Here is a 16,337-nt window from a genome sequence, read left to right as displayed (position 1 = left end):
GACTTCCGTCCCGCCCGCCCGCCCGCCTGCTGAAGACGTCGGACCGGGATGCCGTGTGAGCGATGATGGCAGATGGGATGGGATGGGTGGCTGGATCACGATCACACGACGCCTTTTCTTTCTTTCCTTTGCCCCATACAGACACAGCAACACTTGCCGTTCTTACTTCAATTCAATCCAATTCAATCCAATCCATATTGAGCAGGGGGTATCTTTTCTATACTGTAGTGCTTGCTTGCTTGCTTTCTTGCTTGCTTTTCATCTCGTCCCTCCCACCTACCTACCTCCCAGTCCTTCCGTCTCCCAGTCCTTCCGTCTCCCAGTCCTCCCGTCTCCCTCCTTACATCCCCATCCCCACCCCCACCATCCCGGTAGTGGTAGAAGTGAAGAAAGAATCTGCACTCTCGCAATCCCAGCCCAAATCAAAGGTAGATGGTAGACGGAAGACGTTACACGATAGACCGCCGAGCGAGGCCCAGATGAGATGAGATGAAAGGTGTGTGTGGTGTGTGGGTGCCGTGATTTCCCGGCGGAACCCTCAACTTCGCCCTCACCTCCCTTGCCCCTTGCAAACCCACGCCCTGCAGAGATGCATGCATGCAGAAACCAAGCATGGGACTCTCCATTTCTTCATTTCTTCATTCACAGCCCTGGCTCGCTGCGCCCCTCGCCTCTGCTCTGCTCTGCTCTGCTCTGCTCTCATCTCCTCTGCAGCCGTCTCGTCTCTCCTTCCTCACCTCGTCCACTCGCTGACTCAACTCGGGAAAATTCCCGCTCGCTCGCGCGGCGGGCAATTGGTCCTCCATCTTATTCATCCCAAACTAACACCGCCCTCACTAGCAATGACGCCATCGCCTGCGCCGCCGTCGCGCTGCTCCAACGCCCGCATCGCCGCACTGCCGCCATACACGTCGCCGGTGCCATAAGCGGCGGTGGACGAAGTACCGTTGCGTCCACCACCAGCCGCGTCCGGCGCGATGGGGCTGTTGCCGTGGGCGTCGTCGTCTTCGCGCGCGACAGCACCAGCAACAGCCGCGGCCGCAGCATTGCCGGCGTGGCTCTCGTTCGCAGCAGCAGTAGCAGCGGAGCCCGCGGGAGAGGACGAGGTGGGAGATGGGCCGCCGTTCTTGGTTCTGGTCTTGGCGTTCATGGCGCTGCGGTCGGCGGCCTGCGTGTGCGTCATGTAGGACGAGTAGCGCAGGGTGGCCAGGATTGCGGCGGCGACGATGACGAGGGCCGTAACGGCGCGGCGCGTGATGATCCAGCGCAGGCCCTCGACTTCGGAGCGCGCGTCCGAGTTGAGCGCGACGGTGATTTTGTAGTTGAGCTCTTGGATCTGCCCGACATCATCAATCAGGCACGTCGGATATTCGCGAATGCAGGGTAGGTAAGGTAGTAGTAGGGGCAGAGCCGACGCACCTTGGTCTCCATGCTGCGCTGCTCCTGACGCACCGCCATCTTGCGATCATCAAACATGCCCTTGAGCTCATCCTTGAGATTCCCCGTCTCCTGCCCAAGCCGCTGGCCCAAAATATCCACCTCATGCTGCAGCTGGTTGCGCTGCGTGAGCATGCGCTCATTCTCGGCCTTGCGGTTATTGCTGACCTCGGTGTGCAGCTCGCTGCACGCGGCGCGGAACAGGTACGTCTCGTTCTCCACGTCCGACTGCGACACGAGCCCCGCCCGCGCCATCTCCATGTTTTGGTTCAGCGTCAGCCGGATCGACTTCATGATCGAGATGCTCTGCGCCTCGTCGAAGCCCGATGCTGAGAGTTGCTTGACCAGCGACCACGTGTCGAAGTGGTGCACGTACGGCGGCGTCGTCAGGTGCGGTTTGCGCGGCGACGGCGGCGGCATGCGCATCACCTCGCCGCCGCTGCCAGCTGCCGCGTCGTTCTCGGGTGCCGTTGTCGCATCGTTCTTGTCGTAGGCGCTCGTGGCGGTGCCCGTGTCGCCGTTGACGGTAGGGAGCGGCGGACTCGCCGTGATGGGCGGCGCAGTCACGTTCTCCGTCTCAAACATGGTCGGCGAGGCCTTGGGCACGTCGCCAGACACCTGGGGCGCCTTTTGTTGCGAATTTCTATCTGCTGCTTCTTCTTTGCCGCCCTTTGCGCCGCCCGCCTTTGCTTTTGCCGTCTGCTGTTTGGGACCTCCGCTCTTTGCCTTGACGGTGCTCCTGCCGCTCACATCTTTTTGCGCCGCCTTGGGCGGAGGCATGGGCTCGTTGGCGGTTCCATATCTTTGCGTTGGGCTGGCGTCGACCCTCACGCAACCCCTCGTCGTGGTTCCAAACGAGCGCTGGGCGGCCCTCACCGCTCCTCGGAGGTGTTGCGGCGGCCGCGATCTTAAGCGTGGACAGTGGGCGTGTCGAGGTATTGAGCTGCCTTCGGAGGAGCGGCCCAGCGAGCGGAGGAGCGTTGGGCGAAGAAAGGGGAGGCGTGGCGTGGTCATTGAGCGGCGTGCAAAGTGTTTTGGGGTCGAGGTAAGGTTCAGGTGGGATGCATGACGACGATGTTGGTCGGCGGGACCTGCCTTACAGGGGCGAGGAGATGATTCGGTCCGATTTCGGCGGTGCGGACAGACATGGATGCGTGGACAGTAGGTACAACGACAACGCAAGGAGGAGGACGAGCGCTTCGACCAAGACCAGCTGTGCAGCAGCAGCAGCATGCAAGGCACTCGGTCCACATCGCATTGGAAAAGTCATATTTGGCCTATTCTCATACTCCAGACGACCTTCTATCCGAGAGAGAAGCAACAGTAGCCAAGGACGCTGCCAGTCGGACAGCAACTTCGTAGAGACAGCGAGTGTGGATAAGAAAAATATACAAAGGTACAACAAAAAGACCATTCTGAAAACAAACGCCGACATAGTAGTCCTGTTGTACCTACGTACGTCGTCCGCGTTCAGGTGGCCATAACAGACATCGGACATCTACCGTCGTACCCGAAAGGAGCCGAGCAAACATGGAAAAGAGACAAGTTGGAAACAAAACGACGAGGCCATATTGCTCCGATTCTCCCTTGCCCTACCGTACCATTCATTCACACCATTGTACTCTCGTTGTACATTGTAGCGTGACAGCGTCAAAAATTTAGTCGTCGTCGTTCAAACAGTCTTTAAAGTGAAGGTGGCGCCTCTGTCGGTCAGCGCAGGCCGAGACAAAAAAAAAAAAAAAAAAAACCCCCGAAAGAATAGAAAGAAATCCCTGAACCCCTCATTTTTTTTTTCTCGCAGAAAATCGAAGAAGCGCCATTATCTTTCAGTCTTTTTTTTTTTTTCTCTTCCCTTCCCGCACTCAGGAAAGATTACCATGCACACACCGTCGTGGAGGCGGCAAAATGGGGGAAAAAATTTGGAAAAAACACGAAATTGAAACGGGGTGAATAGTACAGATGCTTCAAAGGGCAGCAAAGACGCGACGCCTCGCCATGAAACAGCGCGAGGTCCATCATAAGCGAGGCGATGAGGGTGAAGCGTGTCGGCTGGGTAACATTGCGTCGAGGATACCCAGGTCGTCTATGGCGCGATTCGTTCTTGAAATGGCAACATGTTCCTTGCTAGGAACGCCAACCGTCAAACGCCGAAGCGAACGATCGAAAACAGACAGTATGAAACAGTTGATATGTTCGCGCCGACCGTGTTGCCATGCCGTTTCTCGGCCGAAGCATCACAGCCTTCAGGGGACAGCCTTTTGCAGCTGCGGAGAGTCGCTAGCCACGGTTGGAGGCGAGCTAGGCTGAGTGCTCTTGTCGTCCGTCATGCCCGATTTGGGCGAGCCCGTGGCAGAAGGCTGAGTGCTCAGCAGCGTCGGACTGACACTGTTGCGCTGAGCCGCGTCCGGAACCATGCTGTGCGTGTCATAGCGATGCATCTTCTTTTCGACCTTGTTGATGTGGTTAGCTAGCTTGTGCTGGTCATCGCCACGCAAGGCGCCTACAGCTTGGACCTGTTTGCCCGCCAGTGTCCGCTTGGCCTTTTGAATCTCGGGTTGAAGTTGCTCGAGGAAGCATGCATAGTCGGGCGGGCTCAGAGTGTCCAAGAGTTTTTCTGTTCAAGTTAGCATTGTAACAGATTCATCAGCCGCGGTACGTACGAATGACATAGTTGCCAAAGCCATCTTTGATGAGCGACATGAGCGTGCTCTCTCCCCGGTCCGTCTTTTCGCAAACCTTGCGCATCATGTCGCGCCGCTGCTCGTCGGTGCCATAGACGAGGCACTTTTCGACAACATTGCTCGCAAACTTGTGCTTGGCAAAGGCAAGAAGCTGGCACTTGACAAGCTCAATGATTTTGGTGCGGTCGTCTGGCTCGCCGTGCTCGATGATGTGTTGCGTGACGTAGTTGCCATACTGGTCAGGGATCAGAGTCATGGCGCACGAGTGGAGCTCTGAGAGAAGAGCGCGGCGGGCTGGTCGGTCGCAATGCTCCAACATGCGCTGAATGACGCGGCACCCGTAGCCATGGACCGAGAGCGTCGATACTTGGCCGATGAACGCGTCAATGATGAATTGGATGTGTTCCGCGGGCACCCGCTCAATGGCCTTTTGGACGACGTGGTTGCCATTTTGGTCCTTGACGCAGCGTATGACCTGACTCTCCAGCTCCTTGACCATTGACGCCTGCTGGTCGGTCAAGACGTGTTCGAGCGCCTTTTGAACCACTCTGCAGCCGTACATTTGCAGCGACAAGTTCAAGACATGGCCCTTCATGCGATTGGCCAGAATGCGCTTCTGGTTCTGGTCACCGTGCTCAAAGAACTTTTGGATGACATAATTTCCAAACACGTCCGTCATGAGTTGCATTGCGTTCGGTTGAATCTCTTTGAACACGCGCTCTTTTTCGTCGCTGTTGGCCGTTTCGAGCTTTTGCTGGATGAAGCGAGAGCCATGCTGGTCGCCGCTAAATTCGCAAATGTGGTCGTAAATGTCCTTAACCTGACGGTCAGCAATCGCAATTGACGCAAAAAGTTCAACGCACCTTGAGATTGTAGTGCTTGCTGCGACTGTTGTGTTTGAACTCGTCGAGCATGGCACTTCTGAGACCTGGGCCGCTCTCGTCGTGTCTGGGACCCTTGGGCGGCTCAATCTGTTGCATCATCCCCGGCATCATCGGCATGTGCATGTGAATACCCGGCATGCCGTTCATGTGCATGCTGTAAATGTATGGGTAGAACTGACGCGGGAATTGAGCAGAGAGTTGCGCGTATGGCGAGAAACCTTGCTGTTCTTGCTGGATGCCCCGCAGCTTTCTCTCCAGCACCACGGCATCTTGCTGTGTGCGTCCATTCTGAGGGTTGCGCGAGGGATACAGAGGGTCGTAGACGGGCGGCGTGCCGCCCGTGGAGTAAAATTGCGGGCTCTGCCGAAAATCCATGCTGGGCGTCATGACGCCAGCACGGTTGCCAAACTGAAAGCCGCGCAGAGGGACGTGGTCATACTGGTTGGAATTGGGGTTGGGGTAGCCTTCAGGAGTGAAGGAGCCGGCGCCGTTGTCTTCTGCACCGAGATGCTGTTGGGTCATGTCCGCGACTTGACGCGAATGCACTGATTGCGGGTGGTGGCCGTAGTTGGCTGCGCTGGTCTGCGCGTTGAATGACGACCTGTGCAGCGTCATGGCCTGTTCGGGCATCTTGTTGTCTACAGACATGCGAGAAAACGGAGTGATCATGTCACTGTATGCCGAATCAATGCGCTCCTGGTAGCGGCCATTGATCTGACCAGAAATGGGCTGATGTTGTCCGCGGGAAGCGGCAGAGACGGGCTGAGAATAGCGTGCATAGGGCTCCGCAGACTGAGGAAACTGTACGGGATCGGAGCCGTGGCGTGACGGAGGCAGACTGCCACTCCGCGAAGGGGCAGCGCTCGAGTTGGAGAAGTATTCCGAGTTGGCGACGCTGCGACGTTCTTCAGTTGGTGAGTGGAGGCTTGGGGCATCGGTCCACGCTCTCATGCCCGCATCGGCCGGCCTCTGGCGCTGGTCAATGTCGACAAAGGCACCGAAATCACCATATCTGTCATCCGTGGCACGTCGAACGACAAAGTTGCCCGAAGTAGGGTCGAGATTTGGCTTGGTCGTCGACTTGGATGCCAGGGCCTGAGCCATCATGGGCCCGCGAGAGACGGGAGGGAAGCGGTGGGACGTGGGGTCGACGTAGGCCTGCGAGGACGGGACGTGACTGACGGGCGATACGCTCGAGGCTCTCCGGCTTGCAACGGGCTGAGTCGTTGTTTCGGATATGTTCCATGGGGTCCGTTGATGGCTCCACTGGTCCGTCTCTGACGAGGCGACGAGAGACCCTGAACCGGTCTTGCCCTCGACCTCTTCTGGTGCCGAGGAGCGGTAAGAGCCGTTTTCTGCGCGCACATCAGCAAGCGGGCGGATGGGACCCGAAGCGGCCGTGGCCTTACGGTCCCTCGAGGCAAAGGCGGTGGTGTTGAGGGCGCCGTTGCCCCAGATGTTGCCGTAGGACTTGGAGCCGTTGGTAAAGGACGAGGGCGCAGAGGGGCGTTCGTCATCAGAAGGGCGGACTGCGCCAAAATCTCCGAAGCGGGAGGCCGACATGGCCTTTGGAGCAGTCAGAATTGCAGTCGCACACGACAGTGGCAGGCTTACGCACCTTTCCCGTCTGCAGCGGGAACGTCTGCCTGCTGACCATGCCCGAGACCATCATCTGCTTGGGGGAGAATTGGAGGCGACAAGAGGGCGAGGCGTCGGGAGCACCAAGCCGGGTAGGCTGACAATTGCGTGTTGAGGTGATGGTGGTGGTGGTGGTGGTGGTGGTGGTGGTGGTGGTGGTGTGGAGCGGGAGCTGTCGTGCAGGCTGGGTCAGCACACAGCAGGCGGTGGATGACGACGGAGGGCGGCGGCAAGAGAGAGGGAGCGAGGACGCACCTTTTAGGGAAGTGGAATATACAGAGAGGGCTCGGCAGGATGGACAATTGGGGCCCCTTGGGTAGACAGTAATTACAGAGGGCTTTGTGTGTGTGTGTGTGTCAAGCGCTGCGCATGCTAAGCTCGAAGTGGTATGCTCGCGCGCTTGTCAAGGGACGCATCAGTGAGTGCCTCTCGACTCCCAAGAAGGCGCAGAGGGTGTCGCAGGCGGGTGGAGAGGCAAGGGATCTGCGGGTCGAGGAAGCGAGGAATCTGGCGCGTCGTGGCAAAGAACGGCGAGTGGACGGGCTCCCGTGGAAGTGGGAAGAAGGACGTGAGGACGTGTATCGGCACGGCGAACGTGTAAGGTACGGTACAGTGCGGTACTTAGGTTTTGTACGGAGGGAGAGTGAGCTGGGCTGGGGCGGACGGCGGCGGCGGCGGCGGCGGCGGCGGCGGCGGGCGGCGGGAGGGGCGGAAGCGCGAGAAGAAGCTGGGCTGAGGTCGGACAGCGGAGAGGAGAGGAGAGGGGAGGAGAAAAAGTATGTATGGTATCGAGGAGGGAGAGGAAGAGAATGAGAGAAGAGGTGCAGAGAACTAAGTTTGGCGGCGGCGGCGGCGGCGGCGGCGGCGGAGGATGCGGGAACGAGGGAAGCGATGCAAGCTGGTGGTAGGGCGGGCGACGTTTTGTGGTGTTGGAGTCAGGACAGGGCAGGACAGGGCAGGGTTGCGAGGGAGAGTGGAGGGAGGGGCCCCAGGTCTTAGTTTGTGGTGGTGGTGGTGGTGGTGGTGGTGTTGTTGTTGTTGCTCGCTGAGCCTGACCTGAGGTGAAGCTGAGAATCGCCTTGTTGGTCCTGTCCTGCTGGCTAAAAATGGGGCCGCGGTCGATCATCTATCTATCTATCTATCTATCTATCTATCTATCTATCTATCTATCTACATGGCCACGGCACTTCCAAGCTGAGGTGAGGTCCATCTCTCTAAGTCGTCGCGTGCCGCCGCCGCCGTTGGGCAGGGCTGCTCTGCGCTGCGCTGCGCTGCTCCGTGTGTCTCGACTGCAGCAGTCCTGAGGCTGTCGCTACGTGTTAAAGGTCCCGTCTCTTGCCTGTCGTCAATTGTCATTCATCGTCGTCCTCAATGGTCCTTGTGATCCTTGGCGCTTCGCTTCGTATCGCATCGCATCGCATCGCATCGCATCGCATCCACTCTTGTCCCCCGCCGTCCCCTCTCACAACTCCACACATCATCCCCATCATTCCATCCGCCCATCGTACCACGCAGCCTCTCCAATAGTCGCTCTCTGCTCTGTCGCTCCCCGACGCACCATCTTGAGACAGCATGGTTTCACAGCGTCCTCGCCTTGCCGATGAGACGCTGGCTTTATTTTCCGACGCAACGAGTACAATTCCAAATGCGTCAGTGTCACGCTGCACACCCGCCGGCCCGCCCGCTAGACCTGACCTGACCAAACCCGCTGCTCCACCTTCAGACAGAGATATCGACTGCTTGGTTGGCTTGTCCTGACGTGACTCTGCTACTCCCTGCGCCATCATGCCCGGCCTCTCCTTGTGCATCGTTTTTCAACACTTGCCGCCGACTTCGCGATTCCACCCTTCTATTCTCGGCGACGCAGAAACCTCGGCCCTTCCAGTCCGCGTCTGGATTCTGGAATGCCCCCGGATAATGTGGAGAACTTGGTCTGCTGCTGCGTCATCTTGGCCATCGATTGCCGAGCTGCAAAGAATGAAGGGCCTACATAAACATCATCAGCATCCACGTGTGCTGCTGCTCTTTGTGCCTCGACATATTCTTGTTGTCGAGGGCCTTGCGGGGAATGCAGCGCCGCCGTAGGGTTCCCTTGCGTCGCCCCCCAGATTTCTCATCTCTACGAGACCGGATGCGCCTCAGAACAGCGCTCATGCAATAACCTTAACGGCAACTCTATCTGTCGATATATATAAAGAGAGATGACATTAGGAATGATTTGCGCCGTCTACTGGTCGCCGTTGACAAGCAGCCGTGCGGCTCCTGAGCGACCGCGACGAGAACACGGCCCCGCCCAGACATCGTGTATGCGCTCTACTTTGAGCGCCTGGCCGCGTTGATTGCGATTCGCCTGGAAAATCCACGCAAGCGCCGTGGTGCGGGCGAGGTGCATGTTGGTCCAAGTTGGTTGGCAGATCCAGCAGCGCAATTTCCGTCTCGGCGCTAGCGTCCCAATTGGGATGCATGACAACCCGTTTGTTCTCCTCTCCGCTCCCTTCTTCTTCTTCTTCTTCTTCTTCTTCTTCCCTTCTCTCTTTTCCTTTTCCCGACCGCCGTCGTTCATTCCTCTTCCGAGCAGCATCGCACCCAGTCGTTGGCTTCACTCTCTCAGCCCGACTGCCAGTCATTCATTCTCCACCACCGCTGTCGACGACTCGACCATACCATCCAGTGCCCGCCGCCCCGGAAAACTCCCTGCGCCGGTACGCTACGCCCTACGCCCGAGTCTCCTTTGCCGCGTATACACGCCCGCCGCCGCATAGCTCACGTCTTGCCCAGACACTCTCAACTCAGACACGCGTCTTCGAACACCTTCGACCCTCCTCGTCGGCCCCCTGCGCATTTGTTTTGGCACTCGGAGACACAGGTCCTCCAACGATAGCAATCCGCCGCCACTCGTTTCACCATGGCCTACTCGACTCTGGTCCGCCGCGACGGCGACTTCTCCCTTACGCCCGCCATGATCAAGCTCCTCATCGCTCTTTTGGTTCTGGTCCTCGTTGCCTTCCTCTCCGTCATTGCCCTCTTTATGCTTCGCCGCGCGCGCAACGCCAAAAAGCAGTCGGAGCTGCCCATGTACAACGAGCACGATCCCAATGCCAAGGTATCGCACCACCACCGCAGCCTCACCTTGACCACGGCCCCTCCCTACCCTGGCGACAACCGCGGCTCGATATACGTCTACGATGAGAAAAAGGACCTTATGAACGAAGCGCGCTCTCCTGACAGTCCTATCCCAGAGATTCGCATAACTTTCCCCGAGGAAGTGGACGACAAGGGCAGCAAGCAGCCGGGACGCGTCGTCGTCGTTCGCGTCGGCGAGCACAGTGTCGGCCTCGAGCCCGTCCAAGACGAGCAGCTGCCGCCCTACCAAAAGGACGAAAACGACCGCTTCGTCTCCCTCGACCTCGAGCGCATAGGTGGTCTCAAGGAAAAGACCATCGAGAAGAACGAGTACTCGATTTGAGCAACTCTCGTACCCCCGGACACTTGCCTAGAAATCAATCCCTGTCCCATCAACCATTGAAAGCCTCTGGCTACGACCGACTGAGCTTTCCCAGTTTCGCTTTTTTTTTTTTTTTTTTGATGACGATTTTTCTAGTGTGCAGATTCCACGCCGGTCTGCACTCTTTTACTGGTGTCGGTGCCAGCTCACCCTCCTTATTGTTTATTACTCCCACTGCAATCCACCCCTCGACAACCTGCAGCGTTGGCGTTTGCGGATCGGCTCTGGGAGCTCTTGATGAAAAGGCCCTTGCACTGCACATTTTCGGCGTCCTTTTCTGTACATTCTTGCAGAGCGCTTGCTTTTTTGGCGTACCCGCGATGAGAACCCCCTCGACCGATTAGTTTTTTTTCTAACGGGCCGCCAAAACTGTCTGGATAGCCCGTTTGCTCGTGGGGACTAGCGCTCCCCTCGCAAGTTTATAGCTTCTATTCTGTAATGTATGATACAAAGGAGGTGCTGTAAAAAGGTGGAGACGGTGCCTGGTTCCTGCAGTAGGCGGGCGGGAGAGGCCGTTCGGCCGATGTGTTTACCAAAATAGAGCATTTCACATGGCAACATGAAATTAAGCTTGTCCCCGGTCGCCGTCAGCTGCAGGGATGCCATGTGCTGACGTCGATCCGAACCTTTGCCGAGCCAGAGCTCTTTGATTTCACCGACTGCGCTGCGTCTCGTCGCCCTCGACATTCCGCCCAATGCCATTTCGCAATTGAAGCGCCAATGGAGGAGGGCAAACCCAGGTCCGAATACCAGGGCATCGCCGCCCAGTTTGCGGCCGCAAAGGCCAGGCAAGAGCAGGAGGAAGCCCAGGGCCTCCGCAACCGGTCTGGAGATGCAAAGGCGGCCGACAAGCGGCGGGAGCTGCAGTTCAAGAGCTCCCACAGCCTGCTCGTGGCCTTTTTGGCCCTCATGAGGTCAGTATGGCATCCAACTTTCGTGTCGTTGGCTCATTTGGCGCAGCGTCCTTCATATCCTGGGCCTTTACCTCTTCACCACCGGCTTTCTCCTGACGCGCCTGGTTCTCGACCACAAATCCGACTGCGCGGTCCCCCCGGTAGACTTGTACGGCACCTCTCATACTCCTGGGACGATAGAAAAGGGCTGTTGGCATCCAAAGTCGTTTGAAAAGGCCGTCGTCATCATCGTTGACGCGCTGCGCTATGACTTCACGGTTCCGTTTCTGCCCCGCGAAGACGACACCAAGCCGCACCACTTCCACAATGCCATTCCCTTTTTGTACGAGACGGCGAGCAAGCAGCCCAATAATGCTGTGCTGCTGCCGTTTATTGCGGATCCGCCGACGACGACGCTACAGCGCCTCAAGGGACTGACGACGGGGACGCTGCCGACGTTTATCGACGCGGGGTCCAACTTTGCCGGCACCGCCATTGACGAGGACAATTTGATAGCGCAGCTGCGCAATGCGAGCAAGAATGTGGTGCACTTGGGTGACGACACTTGGCACTCACTGTTCCCGGGCCTGTTTGACGCAGTGCTCACGCGGCCGTACGACTCGTTCAACGTGTGGGATCTGCACACGGTCGACAACGGCGTGAGCGAGCACCTATTTCCGTACTTGGCGCCCGCCAACTCGTCCAAGTGGGACGTTCTCATAGGGCATTACTTGGGCGTGGACCACGCGGGCCACCGCTACGGGCCGGACCACCCGGCCATGACGGACAAGCTGCAGCAAATGGACGGCGTGTTCCGGCGCGTCGTGGACACGCTCGACGACGATACGCTGCTGGTCGTCATGGGTGACCACGGCATGGACTCCAAGGGCGACCACGGCGGCGAGTCGGACGACGAGGTCCAGGCCGCGCTGTGGATGTACTCGAAAAGGGGCATCTTTGGCCGCAGCCACGCCGACTTTGTGCAGCCGCCTGCCACGGCCAAGGAGCGACCAGTGAACCAAATCGATCTCGTCCCCACGCTGGCGCTGCTCCTGGGCCTGCCCATTCCGTTCAACAATCTCGGCAAGCCGATCGAGGAGGCCTTTGTCGGCCCGCGCGGCGACGACCATCGCAACCTCGCCCTCGTGAACCGCCTCGCGGCGGCGCAGATCCACCGCTACCAGCACGAATACGCGCTGGCCAAGGGGCTGGCTGAGCAAGAAGTGTCGCCGCTGGGCCTGTGGGACATGGCGCAGCGGACGTGGGACGCGCTCGTCAAGACGTCCAAGCCGACCCAGGAGCAGTGGAAGCAGGCGTACGAGCGGTACTCGAGCTACCAGAAGCTGACGCTCAGCGTGTGTAAGAGCCTGTGGGCCGAGTTCCACCTCGTCAGCATGGTTCAAGGCATCGGCGTGCTGGCGGCGTCGCTGGCCGTGCTTGTCGTCTACGCGCGCGGCGTCACGGGCGACCACACGGACCTGACGCCGCTGCTGCTGATGAGGGGGCTGTTGGGCCTTGTCTTTGGTTCTGCAGGTGGAGCCGCCGCCGGCTACCTCATCGAGCCGTTTGAAGTGCAGCACTCCGTCTTCTTTGGCGGCGCCGTGCTGTCGCTCGTTGGCCTGGCGTCGGCGCTGTACACGGCCAAGTTCCGCGTGCGGTCCCCTTCTCCGACGTCGTTTTGGGGCTGGGTCAGCCTGGTGTTTCCGACGCTGCTGGCCGTGGGCTTTGCGTCCAACTCGTACACCATCTGGGAAGACCGCATCCTGTACTTTTTGCTGGCGACGCTGGGTGTCTTGTTCTTCGCGTCGTCGCTGCGGCAGGACAAGGCCGAGAACCGCGCGCTGGGCTGCTACCACTCTCTCGTCTTCATCCTGCTGACGCGCCTCTCATCCCTCTCGCGCCTCTGTCGTGAAGAGCAAATGCCCTACTGCAAATCGACATACTACGCCTCGTCCACCTCGTCAACGTCGGCGCTCTGGCAACTCGCCATTCCCTTCGCCGTCGCGCTGGCCCTCCCCGAAGCCATCAAGCTCTTCTACACGCGCACCCACTCGTACCACGGCCTCGCGCCCTTCTGGCTCGGCTTCACCTTCCGCATCGGGCTGCTCCTGTCGGCCATCTTCTGGGGCCTCGACGCCGCCGACGACGCCGACCTGCTCCCGCAAATCCCCAAGCGCAGCCAGAAGGGCATCCGCGTCGTCTTCAGCCGCGTCACAATCGGCCTGGCCCTCGCCGTCGGCTACACCGTCTACGCGTGGTGCAAGCCGCTCTTGCAGATCCGCACGCGCGAGGCGCGGCCCGGTGACGAGAACGACTCGACGGTCGTCAGCAAGGATGCGAACACGGCGCTGGAGATTCGCGGCTATGCCAATGTGCATGGGACGCGGTACGCGCTGCTTTTGCCCGCGTGGGCGCTGCTGCTGGTGCATGTGCAGAAGCCGATGGGCGCGGGGGCCATGGGGGCCATGCTGGTGCAAATCTTCTGTCTGCTCGAGATGGTGGCGGCCAACAAGCTCAACATGCCCAACCTGCCCTTTTACCCCTCATCATCATCATCATCAGGAGAAGAAGAAGCATCATGGACGCGCCCCACGGCGTCAGCAATCGGCCCCACAACCCTCGCCCTCCTCGCCCTCTCCCACTTCTTCACCACCGGCCACAGCGCCACCCTCCCCAGCATCCAATGGGACACGGCATTCCTCTCCACGCACACGGTCTCGTACCCGCTCTCCCCGCTCCTCGTCACCCTCAACACCTTCGCGCCGCTCGTCCTCGCCTCCGTCGCCGTCCCCGCTCTGCCCCTCTGGCGCGCCCCGCCTAAACGCCCCGCCCTCCTTGGCGCCGTTGCTATGGCGGCGGCTACGTTCGTTGCCGTTTTTGTGGGCATCGCGTTGGCCTCGGCGCTCGAGACGGCTTGGTTGAGGCGCCATTTGATGCTGTATCGCGTTTTTTGTCCGCGCTTCTTGACCGCGGCCGGGGGCGTGGCGGTGGTTTGCGTGATGGTGGTTGCGGGCGGGGTTGTGGGGACGTGGTGGGCTTTTGGCAGCGTGAGTACAGTGTTTGGGTGGTGAGCTTGTTGGGTTTGTGTGGGCGGGGGGGAAGAGGGAAGAGGAGGAGGAAGAGAAAGAAGAGGCGGCGGACCGGACGTCTTCACATGAAGACACGAGTGAAAGAGATAGAACCAGAAAGGCGCAGCAAACAGCAGATCATGCGTGCCTAGATCCTCTTGTATTGTACATATATAGCATGTTATCCCAAAAGAAGGCGTAAATGTGAAATCTGATTTGAAAGTGCCGGGCTCCCTGTTGTCTGTCTCGTTTACGCAGCCTTTCTACCATGCTTCGTAGGACATTCATGCTTGTATCTTAGGTACCTAAGGTAGGTACGCTTCCGTTGGGCATGCGTCGTCGGCGGAGTGACGACGTCATGAGTGATAGTTCCCGGTCGTCTGGTGTGTGTTCTTCTTCGACACCCACAGATGCGTCCTCTCTCAAACAAAACAATAACCAAACACACCTTGAGCTTCTGCAGGCTACGAGCCCTCTCACTACGACTGCAACGTGCATGTCCTGAGCCAACCAGCCTCGTCCAATTGTTTGCGCGGGCCCAGTCACTGCGCTTCCTTTGCCGTCGCCGTCGCGGCCGCCTGCGGTGCGCTCGCCTTTCACTTCCACCGCTCTCGACTCCGCTCGACTCTTTGCGATTGCGGGCTTTTGCACGGCCTCAAGACGCATCTACAGTTGTCCTTGACCTCGAAGGCACACGAAGGAAACGGAACAACGGCCTTGCAGGATCAAGTGTGTGCGCGCGCGCAAAGAAACCTACCCTGCCTCTTTTTCGGCAACACTTCGCCACACCACACTACACCACGCCGACCACTAACGAACCATGTCTTCCCTCACCCTTACCGACCTCAAAGCCTACTACCACCACACCTCCTCCTCGGACCTGACACCGCACCTCCACATCGCCTACCGCCTCTACTACATCTACGAAGCCAACAAAACGACTCTCCCCCTTGCCCACCGCGCATCCACACTGCGCCTCTTCACCGACTTCTTCGACCCGCACAATACCGTTTACCGCGACCTCTTCACCGCACAGGGCAAAGCGCCTTTTGAAAGCAATGATCCATGTCTCGACCCCGCCACTTTCGAGAGGGTGCTGGATGCGTTCATGGGACTGTCGCACTTTGAGGTACTTTGGCGGAGCGCGTGGGCTAGGGAGGTCGCGGATGTACTTGTCGAGCGCGAGGCGTGCGTTGAGAAGTTGAGGTTGAGGGCAAGGGCTGGCGCGATGCACGCCGAGGACAGTGGCGAGGAAGAAGGAAAAGGAGAGGCGGTGGAAGATTTTGTCGCTTGCTCTGACCTTGGCATGTCGGACGCTGGATCTGGATCTAGCGACGGAGAGGCCCCGTCCGCAGGGGAAGAGAAAGTGGACGACGATGACGAAAACTCCTCCAGCGAGCCTGCGTGGGACCCCTTCGGTGATGATGATGGATCAAACAACGAGGACACTGCGTCCAAGGACGACGACGTTGACGACGAACTTTCTTCCAGCGTCGATGGTTGGAAGCTTGCGGGTGGCCAAGCCGAATACAAGGCCACGGAGATTGGGTTCAAGGACTACGACGATCACGACCATCCTGCCAGCAAGCATGATTGGATGCACGAGGGTGCCTGTGGCAAATTCCCGGAAAGCGGCGAGGAGACCGCGCTCAAGGACGACAACGACGACCACGACGACAACGACAAAGACGACCACCATTCTTCCAGCAAGTCTAAGTGGGAGCCCATAAGAACTTATGGCGCGTCCAACGGCGTTCGCAGTTTCGACGATGATGCGGATCGTTCTTGGGACAAGTATGGCAGGTGGTGATGATTCACGGCTTGCGCTTTGGTCGGTAACTTGTCACTTCTGACCTGCATGCCTGATTGGGGCTATGTGCTTGGTGACGCTCTGGTAGTGCTGTTGGCGATGGATACCTCTCTTGGAAATGGATGATGCGAGGGGTGGAACCTGGATCACCTGCCTTCGGTTGCAGACAAGGTAAGCTAAGTACGGGTGTTTTCTCCTTCAAGTGACCGAGACTAACAATCATGAGTAGGAAATGGACAGTGCTTTTTCTCACACCATGACTTAATATAGTTCGAGTGGACAATTGGAGAAGTGACTTACGAATCTCACTACATCCCCAACCTTCAACAACTGATCAAGAGACGCGAAAATCCGTGACAAACACCACACACAGCCAGATCGTCACACCACACGCAACGCCCCCCCTCTCCCTCAAAAACGC

At 58.6% G+C, this 16,337-nt stretch overlaps 6 protein-coding genes across 6 annotated transcripts; 4 read left to right on the top strand and 2 right to left on the bottom strand.

The window, feature by feature from the left end:
- Positions 1–177: 177 nt before the first annotated feature.
- IWZ02DRAFT_443693 (uncharacterized protein) lies at positions 178–999 on the top strand. The gene has a single exon (XM_066767047.1). It carries the CDS (start codon positions 594–596, stop codon positions 924–926), a length of 333 nt encoding a protein of 110 aa, XP_066624988.1. The 5' UTR covers positions 178–593; the 3' UTR covers positions 927–999.
- Positions 1,000–2,494, bottom strand: IWZ02DRAFT_443692 (uncharacterized protein). The gene has a single exon (XM_066767046.1). The coding sequence runs from the start codon at positions 2,449–2,451 to the stop codon at positions 1,354–1,356; it is 1,098 nt and encodes a 365-aa protein (XP_066624987.1). The 5' UTR covers positions 2,452–2,494; the 3' UTR covers positions 1,000–1,353.
- Positions 2,495–3,307: 813 nt separating this feature from the next.
- Positions 3,308–6,793, bottom strand: IWZ02DRAFT_170016 (armadillo-type protein). Its single transcript, XM_066762189.1, has 4 exons — positions 6,621–6,793; positions 4,982–6,568; positions 4,098–4,932; positions 3,308–4,051 (listed from the first exon to the last, which is right to left on the bottom strand). The coding sequence occupies exons 1-4, from the start codon at positions 6,672–6,674 to the stop codon at positions 3,681–3,683; spliced, it is 2,847 nt and encodes a 948-aa protein (XP_066624986.1). The 5' UTR covers positions 6,675–6,793; the 3' UTR covers positions 3,308–3,680.
- Positions 6,794–9,545: 2,752 nt separating this feature from the next.
- Positions 9,546–10,106, top strand: IWZ02DRAFT_372841 (uncharacterized protein; the record flags this gene model as incomplete). The annotated part of the gene is made up of 1 exon (XM_066764661.1): positions 9,546–10,106. One exon carries the CDS (start codon positions 9,546–9,548, stop codon positions 10,104–10,106), a length of 561 nt encoding a protein of 186 aa, XP_066624985.1.
- A 530-nt stretch (positions 10,107–10,636) lies between these two features.
- IWZ02DRAFT_169984 (GPI ethanolamine phosphate transferase 3) lies at positions 10,637–14,273 on the top strand. Its single transcript, XM_066762188.1, has 2 exons — positions 10,637–11,059; positions 11,106–14,273. Exons 1-2 carry the CDS (start codon positions 10,866–10,868, stop codon positions 14,107–14,109), a joined length of 3,198 nt encoding a protein of 1,065 aa, XP_066624984.1. The 5' UTR covers positions 10,637–10,865; the 3' UTR covers positions 14,110–14,273.
- Positions 14,274–14,926: 653 nt separating this feature from the next.
- IWZ02DRAFT_487985 (uncharacterized protein) lies at positions 14,927–15,916 on the top strand (the record flags this gene model as incomplete). The annotated part of the gene is made up of 1 exon (XM_066769417.1): positions 14,927–15,916. One exon carries the CDS (start codon positions 14,927–14,929, stop codon positions 15,914–15,916), a length of 990 nt encoding a protein of 329 aa, XP_066624983.1.
- Positions 15,917–16,337: the final 421 nt, after the last annotated feature.

The sequence above is a fragment of the Phyllosticta citriasiana genome (assembly GCF_038021145.1).
Source record: "Phyllosticta citriasiana strain CBS 120426 chromosome Unknown IWZ02scaffold_3, whole genome shotgun sequence".
Classification (NCBI taxonomy): domain Eukaryota; kingdom Fungi; phylum Ascomycota; class Dothideomycetes; order Botryosphaeriales; family Phyllostictaceae; genus Phyllosticta; species Phyllosticta citriasiana.
The sequence above is the reverse complement of the archived record's forward strand: the minus strand, read 5'-3'. Positions and strand labels throughout refer to the sequence as shown.

Bases quoted from the DNA above. Each gene is read 5' to 3' on its own strand.
- IWZ02DRAFT_443692 (XM_066767046.1), bottom strand. From the start codon at position 2,451: ATGACCACGCCACGCCTCCCCTTTCTTCGCCCAACGCTCCTCCGCTCG.
- IWZ02DRAFT_169984 (XM_066762188.1), top strand. From the start codon at position 10,866: ATGGAGGAGGGCAAACCCAGGTCCGAATACCAGGGCATCGCCGCCCAG. The intron at 11,060-11,105 runs GTCAGTATGGCA...CATTTGGCGCAG, and splicing joins GCCTTTTTGGCCCTCATGAG to CGTCCTTCATATCCTGGGCC.
- IWZ02DRAFT_170016 (XM_066762189.1), bottom strand. From the start codon at position 6,674: ATGATGGTCTCGGGCATGGTCAGCAGGCAGACGTTCCCGCTGCAGACG. The intron at 6,569-6,620 runs GTGCGTAAGCCT...ACTGCTCCAAAG, and splicing joins TCCCGCTGCAGACGGGAAAG to GCCATGTCGGCCTCCCGCTT. The intron at 4,052-4,097 runs GTACGTACCGCG...TAACTTGAACAG, and splicing joins CTTTGGCAACTATGTCATTC to AAAAACTCTTGGACACTCTG.
- IWZ02DRAFT_443693 (XM_066767047.1), top strand. From the start codon at position 594: ATGCATGCAGAAACCAAGCATGGGACTCTCCATTTCTTCATTTCTTCA.